At 39.8% G+C, this 11,315-nt stretch overlaps 1 protein-coding gene across 5 annotated transcripts; it reads left to right on the top strand.

The window, feature by feature from the left end:
* The first annotated feature begins 81 nt into the window (after window positions 1–81).
* On the top strand, window positions 82–11,163 carry xrcc3 (X-ray repair complementing defective repair in Chinese hamster cells 3). 5 transcript variants are annotated; one of them, XM_012968367.3, is made up of 8 exons: window positions 82–201; window positions 1,697–1,766; window positions 3,544–3,681; window positions 5,048–5,260; window positions 5,440–5,594; window positions 7,104–7,316; window positions 9,151–9,197; window positions 10,573–11,163. In XM_012968367.3, exons 2-8 carry the CDS (start codon window positions 1,712–1,714, stop codon window positions 10,796–10,798), a joined length of 1,047 nt encoding a protein of 348 aa, XP_012823821.2. In that variant the 5' UTR covers window positions 82–201; window positions 1,697–1,711; the 3' UTR covers window positions 10,799–11,163.
* The last annotated feature ends 152 nt before the right edge of the window (window positions 11,164–11,315 follow it).

Genomic DNA, 11,315 nt, shown 5'->3' with positions numbered 1-11,315 from the left:
CGCTTCCGACAACACTATATTGGCGAGCCAATGCGCAGCTCTGCTCAGGCCGTGGCTGTTTGTTGACAATCTCATTAGCCAATCAGATTGCAGGTTTGGCGGAAACGCTTGTCTGTTGGCTGTTGCTTAAACATGTCTGTTTTATGATCCGTGGCTTTTATGACGCTCGCTTTTTCGGTGGATTGGACCGTAGCAGGCAAGGTAAGTGGTAAGGATTGTGTTATTAGGGAAGTTTAGCTTTATTTGCTGTGCTAATTATTCTGCACATAAGGAAATATTTGCCCAAGTGCATGCACAGAAATGTGACATGCATATACATCCTATCCCATCATATCCCATAGTATAGTTCCATATTGGTCAGGGGTCCGGACACTTACCCACCCACTGAAGCACAATGAGCTGTCACTTTCCAGACTACATTTGCCTTGGGCCCTCTGTATAGCACCATAGGGGCAGCCCACTATATGAATGCTCCTCTCTTCATTCTCTTTATTCTGTCTGGTCGTAAAGGGGTTGCTCACTTTTCAGTTTTTTTTTTTCAATTATTTTACTTTTTGTTCTGCAGTTCTCCAGTTTGGAATTTCAGTAGTTATCTGGTTGCTAGGTCAATTTACCTTAGTAACCAGCGAGTGGTTTGAGAGAGTGACTGATATATGAATAGTAGAGGGGCTGAATAGAAAGATAAGTAATTAAAAAGTAACAGTAACGATAAAATTGTAGCCTCACAGGGCAATATTTTGTGTCTGACGTGGTCAGTGACCCCCATTCGAAAGCAGAAGAAGAAGGCAAATAATAAAAAACTATAAAAGATAGAAAATGAAGACCTATTGAAACTTGCTTAGAATTTGCTATTTTATGACATATTAAGTTAACTTGTGAATTACCCCTTTAAGCAAAGAGATCGGTTAGGGGTTATTTGGTGTTACCAATACTGTTAGTTCAGATGCATGACATACAGACAGAGCAGGCTGTTGTCAGTAGTTCTTGTGATGACAGTTAAAGGTGAAGGAAAGGTTCAGTTTCTGGGAGGTGCCAAATATTAAGCCCCCCCCCCAGTGATTGCAATGACTTAACTGATGTTTTGGGCAGGGCTCTCTTCACCTCTTGTATCGGTTACTGATTGCTTTATATGTTACTCTGTGTGTCCAATGTATGAAACCAACTTATTGTACAGCGCTGCAGAATATGTTGGTGCTTTATAAATAAATGTTAATAATAATAATACTGTGACCTGGTGCTCCTGTTAGCCGAAAACTGCCCCAGCCTGTGGTACCTGTGGGACAGCGATCTTCTACCTTTCGTCTTCGTTCTTCACAATTGCGGGGCCAACACATGCGCAGTAGAGTGAGGAAGCCATGATTTTTGTTTTAGTTCAGCTTTTCACTCATCTGAGCATGTGCAAGAAACGGAGGAAGTGGATCACTTGCTCTCAGGTACCTGGGCCAGTGCAGTTTTCTGCTAAGAAGAGAACCAGTGTATCAGGTAAGCACTCCTCAGTGAATGCACCTTTCCTTTTCCTTTAGAACTTAATCCACTTTGCATTTGTTTGCAGGCTTTGTAGTGTAAAGATGATAGGATTATAGTGTATAATCATAATGTTAATTTATTCATAAAGTCTTTGTCATTTTTTTATCTTACCATTACTTTTGTGATTCCATGTAATGATTGATTCAAATTTACAGTTTTCTTCCAGCAGAAATAAACATGAATCATGGACTGGGATCAGCTGGAAGTGAGCCCTCGGATCATAGCAGCTGTTAAGAAGGGTAAGATTTTAACTACTCAGCTGTCTAATGAACTGGCATTAATGAAAATAATCCTTTATTACAGAAATTGCCAGGTAAGGATTTTTGTACCTGATATGTTTTTGTAATAAAGGATTTTTTTTTTAAATTAATGCCTGTGGGATCTGTGAATGCCTGCTATACCTATGTACGTTATAACTATTAAACAGTGGAACCAAAGGCTCACTGGATCTCATAGATCAACAGAGGTGTTGAAAGCAACTCCTGGTTTTATGTCACTACTTTTATTTCCAGGGAAAAGTAACATCAACAAAATGCAGCGGAGGTAATACCAGGTGCAAAGTGTGCTGCAATTAACAAGCAATCAACAGGCAGCATCTACTGATAAGCTGTGTGAATGCAAATGCCTGATGGGGTAATAGAACTGTAGCAAAAGTCACACCTCTCATTACATGACACCTCCATATGTACCATATACACTCTGAATAAAAGTACAAACTGTTGTACTAGAAATGGCAGCACTTCCATATAATGTTTGCCTGTCAGGGGATGGTGGGAATTGTAGTTTAGTAACTAATAGGCCTATATGTTTGCCTGCAGTTTTCACGTACGATTTAATGGAAAACTATATCACCAATGTTGATCTTTATACAAATATATTGCATAAAATAGCTCATAAATAAAACCTTGTTTCATCTAGAAAAAAAACATATACTTTTTAGTTGGAATGTACCAGTGGGTAATCCTAAAAATTGCCATTTTTATTACTGAGGGCTGCCCCCAGGGATTATGATTCACTTAACCTCCTTCAAATGCTTTTCCACCATCTTAAATGAGGGTTGCCACCTTTTAAAATTGCCAGGGGTGGTGTTGAAAGGGGGCAAGTAATGTTGTAATAGGGGTGTGGCAATAGAGCAGATGACATCAAAAGGAGCGGGGCTACAACACTATGGAGAGCCAGAGGTTGGATCAAGTGGAGATTGAGGAAGGGAAGGGGTGGGTTGAGGGCTTAGGGGAGTGTGCCAGGGGGTTTATGATTTACTATATTGCAGGTAAATGTGTAATACCCCCCCCCCACCCCAATACTGGCTGGGTGACAACCCTAGCTGAAATGCAAATTGCTTGTGGCAAAATACATGGCACAGCTACATTTTTTGGCCAGGTGTCAATCAGGCAGGCCATCCCAAAGGCTCCATACATGGGCCTGTAAGGCTAATGCCAGAAGTGGTGTTTTTACGCTGCGTATTTTCTAATTCTCTCGGCAGCTGAAAAACACACAATATCATCATCCGTAGAAATAACTTAAACAGTCTCGATGGAAAACACACTATGCGTAAATACGCTTACCACGGACTTTTCATGCATTTGCCGAAATACGCCGTTATTTGCACAGCAACCTATTCCTATGTATACACAAAGGCAGCTGCCAGACCTTGCGGAAATACGCAGTGTTTTTACTATTTCGCACTATTAGCACCATGGGAAACAGGATTTGCTGCGTCACCAGTACTAGGCAAAAGGCCAGGCTGAAAAAAGCCATATTCAGGGGCTGTGTGGGTTGTGCGGTGTTTTTAGGTGGATAAAATACGCAGCTTAAAACAGTCACATCTGGCATCAGCCTAAGCTGCCAATTCAGTCTGTAGGGGCCACATTGGCAGCTTTTATTATGACAGTAAGAAATACAAAATGCACAAAAATAGAAAGAAAAAAACTTTACATTTCTTCTGCTATTCAGCAAATACCCCAATATTGTTTGTTTTAAATAAATCTTCCCCTAAATTTCTACATTCTTTTCCAGCTAACATTAAATCTGCCGGAAACATTTTAACACTTTCTGTGCCAGAACTGCAGAAGTTGGCAAACCTTTCAGTGGCTGATGTCCATCATTTACAGAGAGCGGTTTCTGCTGTTCTGAGGAAGAATTTGGGCGTAACAGGTACCTTTCACGTTTTGTTTTCCTCTGGTGTCAGCACTGAATTATTATATCTTGTTATCATCTGTCCTCAAAACAAATCATTTTCTAATGAAGGCATTTTATGATACTTTATTAAGATGCTGATTATTAATTCATTCTGACGTAGAATGTGCTGGTTTCTATGGTTTAACATAGTGTGAGTTTGTCACATTAATTTTATATTGTATACCCTATGCTCAGGTAAGTGACAACAGCCTACCTAGATCCTATGCAATGAATCAGCAGAAAGAAATGGGGTGCTGCTGGCGGCATTTCTAGAGGTGCAGATCATCTCTGCTAATCGGTTGTGGTGGCTTTGGGCAGGTACAGAAGCTCAGAATGTCCTTTACTAGTTCTACTTTAGTAATGAAGTAGTAAGGAATAAGCATAAAGTGTGTTGAGAACTATAGATCAGTTTTATGAGAGCAATCATTTTATTAACTATAAGGAGGATCCAGGGATGTATGGCTGATAGTGTATTTTCTAACTGATGCTTAGCCTATTCTTACTTCTCTAACACTAAAGGAGAAGAAAAGGTAAAAAATCACTGGGGGGTGCCAAATGGTAGGCACCCCCCAGCCTGGGATAGCTGCAAGACAGCAATCCTCTGCCTTCATCTTTCTTCCTGCCGCTTGCACATGCGCAATAGAGTGAAAAGCTGAACTCTTAAAGAGTTTATTCTCGCCCTACTGCGCATGCGTCTGCCCCGGGATTCTGAAGAATAGACAGAAGAGGATCGCTGTCTCTCAGCTGCCCTGGGCTCGTGTGGTTTCTGGGGTATTCTAGATTAGTTGCTAATAGGTTTAAGTCTACAAAAAAATCAATAAAACATTAATTGGACCCAGTAGGATTTTTTTGCATCCAGTAAGGTCTTAGTTGGGATCAAATACAAAGCACTGTTTTTTTTTTTAAAGAGAAAGAGGAAATCAATTTTAAAAATCTAAATTATTTAATTAAAATGGAGTCTATGGGAGACAGGCTTTCTGTAATTCGGAGCTTTCTGGATATCGGGTGTCTGGATAACGGATCCCATACCTGTAATTTAAATTTTACGATTCGAGGTATTCATTTTTATTTTTTACACGTTTTTTGTCCACTTTTAAAAATTATCAGATATTTTGATAACTAAGGAAGAATTTGTGCTTTTTAAAAACGTGAGCTTAGTTGATGTTGAAAAAAACTCTAAAACTACAAAATACAAATTTAGGAGTTGGAAGTGGAAGTCAAGAAATGTGCACTGGGGTCCATTTGGAGGTGATGAACTATAACTATATTTAACAAAAGGGAAGGGTTTAGATCCCCCCCTTTAAACATTTTTGCTGTGTTTTGTATCTTACTCTTTTACCAGCCCTGCAGATTTACAGTGAAAAGGCCAAATTTCCAGCTCAGCACCAAAAGCTTAGCCTTGGATGTAAGGTTCTGGATAACTTTTTGAGAGGTGGCATTCCTCTTGTGGGGATTACAGAAATTGCTGGGGAAAGTTCTGCTGGGAAAACCCAGATAGGCCTTCAGCTTTGCCTTTGTGTTCAGTATCCCGTGGAGTATGGTGGCCTTGCATCAGGTAAGTTAAATTTGACCACCGGCCAGGGGTTTCAAGTAAGCGATTATACCTTTCCTTCTCCTTAAATGTATTATAAGAATAGACAGTGCTGCATATACTGTACAAGTAGCACTATATCATTAACAAATAGTATTTGTTCTGGTGTAAATCAAGAAATAACTCTGGTCTGCCCTGTGTAGGAGCGGTCTACATCTGCACCGAGGATGCCTTTCCAAGTAAGCGTTTGCAGCAACTTATCAAATCACAGCACAAACTAAGATCTGATGTGCCAACTGAAGTCATCAAGAACATCCGGTTTGGAGATTCTATTTTTGTTGAGCACACAGCTGATGTGGTAAGTGGCCCTAATCTCATTTACCTAATGTGTTAAATATTATGAAATGGAAAAAGCATAAAGCACTCCCCTGCTGTATGGAACATTGGGTTCCAATATGGTGACTACGTGACTACATTTAGGACACCTGGCATCTACAATTCTGCCACTTTTCCTTAGTTTGACCAGTGTGAGAAATAACTAATGAGTAAACCTAAACGAGTAGATCCTTTGTAGAGATATAACCCATTTATGTTCTCCCCCAGTCATCAGATTCCAGTGTCGGCATAGACATTTATAAAGTCTCAAAACAATTTTCTCACCCCTCGGGTCCCACAGGGTCTCCTCAAATGTTGGGGTTGCATACTCAGTCTCCAGTGAAGAGAATTGTATACAAAAGGCTTCTCTTAACTGGAGATATCGGAACCATTGCAACCATTGTGTCCGATTTCTTAATCGGACACAGATACTGCTCACAGGTCCACACAGTGCATATAATTGAGTTCAGTGATATAGTTTGTGTCACATTAGTCACTGAAACTTAAAATAAAAAATAATGTGCTCTTGTTGTTAAATATGGGGATATTTGAAGTCACTTTGAGGACAACACACAGCTCCTTAGACAGAGGCGTATACATGTGACAGCTGTCCTGCAGAATATCATTGAAACCACAAGTTGGTCTCCAAAAAGGCACCCACAAAACAAGATTCAGGATATCCCAAGAAAATGACATTAAAAATAAGTGCATTTAACCATAACCATAAATCTGCTACAGTTCATATACTCACATGTGGACCGAAAATAACCATAAATGTAGTCACAAAGCCTACAATTGGCAACAGGGGAACAAAGACAAAAAATAAAAACAAAACAAATTAAAATGCACCCAAAGCAGGACTGCCCACTTGTCATCCCTTCCAGGGATGCTGCTGCAGCGCCCAGTTACCAGGGGCGGCAAAAAAATGCTCCTGATAACTTAATTAGCTGAAATTCCAACTTTTAAATCCTAAATCTTCTATTGCAAAGAGTGATATTACGCTCTCTGTACTAGCAATGTGGCCCCCAGTCGCCTCCCTCTGATGTGAAAAAAACTAAGCAAGGGGGGCAGCTTCAACTTAGCTACCTCAGGCGGTCAGGACCCCTGAGGCAGCACTGATCCTCCCACTACCACCTGTACAGGTAGGGCAGGGAGCAGTGACAAGCTACAGAAGGGCAGAAGAGCTACGTGCCTAGTGCCCCTCCCTACCGTTGCGCCCTGGCACGTGACTCTTCTAACTACCACTACTTTTGCCACACGCAGATATGTTATTTGATTTATTTTTTCAATAAATACATGACCAAATATAACTTTTGTTTAACTGGGTTTTCTTCATTTACTTTTAGGACTTGTTTGAAAATCAGATGATGTTTTAGGTCACATTCATATAAAGATATAGAAAATTTTAAAGGGTTTACAAACTTTAGAGAACCACTGTATATAATTAATATGAGGTATCCTCATTGTTATGGCTAGTCTGTTTGTTTTATAGGACACACTTACAGAATGCATCACAAAAAAGGTGCCAGTTCTACTCCTCCGGGGCTCAATCCGTCTGGTCATCATTGATTCAATTGCTGCATTATTTCGCTGTGAATTTGCTGCCAAGGATGCTGCCATAAAAGCAAAACATCTCCAAACACTCGGGGCTAAACTTCACAGTATGAGCAGCAGATTCCTCACGCCTGTCCTTTGCATTAATCAGGTATTGCTTCTGTTCTTTCTCTGTTATTAGCCCTTTTGCATTTTAGCACTCACTTATACATCTGTTCTAAGGACTGTCCAATCCAAGCTTAAAGAAGACATATCGTGTAAAAAACAAGAATGTGTCAGTGCGTTATACTCCTTTAAATATAGAATATTTGCTTAAAAAAGATGTGTTTAGGACTGATTTAATGATTTATTCTACAAAACCCTACTAGTACCACCCATCTCTTCCACTTCCTGCTGCCTCCTTTCCCAGGCTGTACAGGCTGGCCAGCAGAACACAGAACTGTGGAATAGAAACCAATCAGCAACTAGGCTGACCTGATAGGGAACTGAAGCATGCTTTTGCTTTTGTGACTGCAGGGCTGTGATTGGCTATCTCCCTCCTACTGTGCTTCTGGCTGGGAGGTTAGGACACGCCTACCCCTTATTTGATACAGGGACAGGGACTGCAGGGGATCTATAAAGATATTGATGTTAATTTTTAGCCCAGAGTGAAACCAGCACTATATATTATTTATGATTGCCCACACAATTAGGTAAGGGTTTTACTTATGCTATATGTCACCTTTAAATTGTAGGGATACATGATATACATACCTGTCTGTGCCATTGCTCATTAATACATAATGTCCAAGGCCCTTAGAGGAATTATAAATGGCACCTCATTTTTACTATTAAATATGCATTAGTAAATACATACTTGTTTGTGCTGCAGCTCATTAACCACTTTCCTACCAACAATGTGGATCCCCACAACAGGGAATTAGAGGGCTAATTTATTTCTAAATAACAAGTTGTAATGTGCACTCACCACAAAAATCTAATCCTGTTTCTTTAAATCTGTTTTTCTGTATGATTTGTTAGATTTTGTATCCAGGATTCCATTTAATGACAATTCTAACTAGCAGAATGGCCTAGTTAAACATAAGGTGCCCAGGTGCAGACAATGTCACTGTGTTATTTCCAAGGGTCTAGTTAAGGGTCAGTTTGCCTGAATTATGTTTTGCAATGATGCCTTTTTTTAACTACTGTACATGTTGTCAAGGTCACTCAGATAATAATAAGCTAAGAGACAGATCTAATTAGAAGCAACAATCTATAGTTGTGGTTTTAGGCAGTTTCCATGACGTCAGTGGTTACTACCAAGGAGAGAGGAATTTAAAGAGACAATAATCAACAAAAAATAAAAGGGTTTTGTATGTAGTTTAAATACAATGTAATGTATAGGTGCTGCCTATAGAAGTTCAGTGAAGGTCCATTCTGACATTCACCATTTTTCCTTGAGCCTCTGTGTTACTTGTGTTCTACTTGCATATGAACTGCCATTTAAGTTCCACTAGGGCTGTTGTAGATCTCCCTTTGGCATAGCAGATACCAGATATGCTATAGAGAATATAGTGATTTTAGAAATTAAATAGAGATAAAAGCAGGGGTTAGATTTAAATAAAACAAATGTACTTTGTAGTATTGCTTGCCTGTAGCCACACTATCACCAACACAAATATAGTTGAGTTTCCTAATGTTATAGTATATACTGTCTGCTTTCTTCCAGTCTGGCTCGGTCTCAACCAATAACAAATTGGTGGTATGGAATCCCTTTGCTGTGTTATACAAGTCTGTAGAATGAGAATTGTTAGCATACATACTCCTTATCCACTTGGCTGGCCTTACGGGCAGGCTACAGAACACTGTGAGCATGGGAAACCAAGACTGTTGCTGCTGTTTCTTTTATTTTACAAATCTTCTAATAATCAAACTCATGACTGATTTGGCATACCTTACATTTTATGCTGAACCATGTAATTAACTGGAGTTGCACTTCTGTTTAGGTCACCGATAGAGTTAGAGAGATGAATTCTGAACAGATTGATTTGGGGTAAGTTAATTTTCTCAACAATAACACAAACTTCTTGGCATTCTAATCAAAATGTACTCTCTTACACTAAAGTTTCATTTTATCCTAATTTTCTTCTGAACTGTATGTATACAGTGGGATATATATACAAACAGTGTAGGATGTTGTCTCTGGTATGAAGTATTTTAGCTCCTGTTTATATGGTCGTGTCCCCAGTTATACAGCACACCCCTTGGACTGTATGTGACATTGGATGAGCGGTGGAAAAACATTATAACACAATAGAACAGGGGTGGGCAAACTTTTTGGCTCACGGGCAACATTTACTTACCCCCGGGCCAGGGCGGGCAGGGCCAGGCCAGTGTTACGCCCCCTTAGTCTGTTTAATTCCGGCCGTCCAATGACACCAAGTCTCGCGTCATGAGGCCGGATGTGGCCCGCGGGCCGTAGTTTGCCCAGCCCTGCAATAGAAGGTTAATGGGAGATGTGAAGGACGTTTGTGGCCTGGTTAGGCAAGGCTGCTACTAAATGCCAAGTCAGTAAAACTTTTATAGAAAGCTGCATTTACCCACAGATTGTGTTTATTGAGTATAGCCAGTGCACCTGAATCGTTTAGACCAACCAATCTAATAAGAGTATTTGTTTTAAAGAATTGATTTTTAATGATTGGCTGCTGTAAACAACTCGGCAGCATTGGCTTATTGCAGCAGCACATTGCTATGCCCAGCTGGGGGTGTTACTGAGCAAATGGGCAGTATTGGCTTTAGCATTAGTGTGTAACACAATACACCACAGAATTTATTGGCCATTCTTTTAGGTTTTGTGTGCATTTTAATACTTTTGATAGTATGGGAACCTTTACTGTAAGTTCTGCACGTGCTTAGGGGTTTTGTACTGAATCAAAGGCAGGGCAGTATATTGGAGCACTTTAACAGCTGACAGTCCAGTTTCCCATGCAAGCTGAGCATATTTCTCTCTAATGCTCCTTTAAAAATGCCCAACCAAAATGTTTAAATCCATTAGGCTGGACTTTTGGTTTGACATGCAAAAGATATTCAAATTGTCTGCTGTGTACTAAAAATTGTTTAGTATATGTTTTACATTATTCTATTGGTATCTGAATATGTTTTACATTATTCTATCAGTATGTGAATGGCTAGATTTAGGGCTTTGATTAGTCGCCCGCGATTTTCGCCGGTGGGATGTCATATCAGGGAGATTAGTCGCCCGCAATAAGGGAGATTTGTGGCGGGCGACTTTTCTCCCCGTGTACCAGAGCCCTTAGGGCAAAAAATACACACTTCAGGGGGAAAAACATTGATACACAAGACCTATATGGTATGTTTTCTCTTTAGACAATGATTGGCATCATTCTGAAATTTTATTTTTGGTTTAGTTTGCAGGATAAAAAAGTAGTTCCAGCACTGGGCATTTCATGGTCTAACCAGCTTTTAATGAGGGTGATGGTGGCACGGACTCAGCACATTGCCCCTGCAGAACATGCTGGAGGTATCTTACGAACAATGGAGGTAGTTTTTGCACCACACATCCCTCAGTCTTCTTGTTACTACACAGTAGACCTGGAAGGTGTGAAAGGATTGGATGACTACACCCAAAGCTGATATTTGCACCGAAGGTGGCCAGACAAACAAAAGGAATCTTAAGATTAAATATTAATTCCCAAAAACAGATAATCTAGTCCTCCCCATTAGCAAGTTCTCTTTCTCTTGAAATAGACATTTTCTTACTGGTCCACAAATTATGCAAGAAGGCGTTTGCTTTGTAATATAAATGGTTTCCACAGAACTGTCAGGTACATGTTCAGCAACATAGCAAATGACTTCTGTGCCTGGTAAGGATTGTTTCCTATATTAGGAAGGAATTGCGTCTCCGTTTATACATGCTTTGGCATGTAGCAACAACGCACTGATTCTTATGGCTTTGTATTAATAAAAATACAAATAAAGTCTTTTTCCATTTGTGTAAATACATTGTAATAATTTTAATAATTTAACAGAATTACAAGGGATATGTTATTAAACTTACTGTTTTCCTAAGATTAGAAAAGGAGGACTTAATTACTCACCAGGGCTGCTTCAAAATGGCAAATGAGAGCCTCCAGCCTTCAGTTGTTGGTAA

The sequence above is a fragment of the Xenopus tropicalis genome, chromosome 8 (assembly GCF_000004195.4).
Source record: "Xenopus tropicalis strain Nigerian chromosome 8, UCB_Xtro_10.0, whole genome shotgun sequence".
Classification (NCBI taxonomy): Eukaryota; Metazoa; Chordata; class Amphibia; order Anura; family Pipidae; genus Xenopus; species Xenopus tropicalis.
The sequence above is the reverse complement of the archived record's forward strand: the minus strand, read 5'-3'. Positions and strand labels throughout refer to the sequence as shown.

Excerpts from the sequence above, each read along its gene's own strand:
- xrcc3 (XM_012968367.3), top strand. The coding sequence starts at position 1,712 with ATGGACTGGGATCAGCTGGAAGTGAGCCCTCGGATCATAGCAGCTGTT. Across the intron at positions 3,682-5,047 it reads GAAGAATTTGGGCGTAACAG|CCCTGCAGATTTACAGTGAA; the intron begins GTACCTTTCACG and ends CTCTTTTACCAG. Across the intron at positions 5,595-7,103 it reads TTGAGCACACAGCTGATGTG|GACACACTTACAGAATGCAT; the intron begins GTAAGTGGCCCT and ends TTTGTTTTATAG.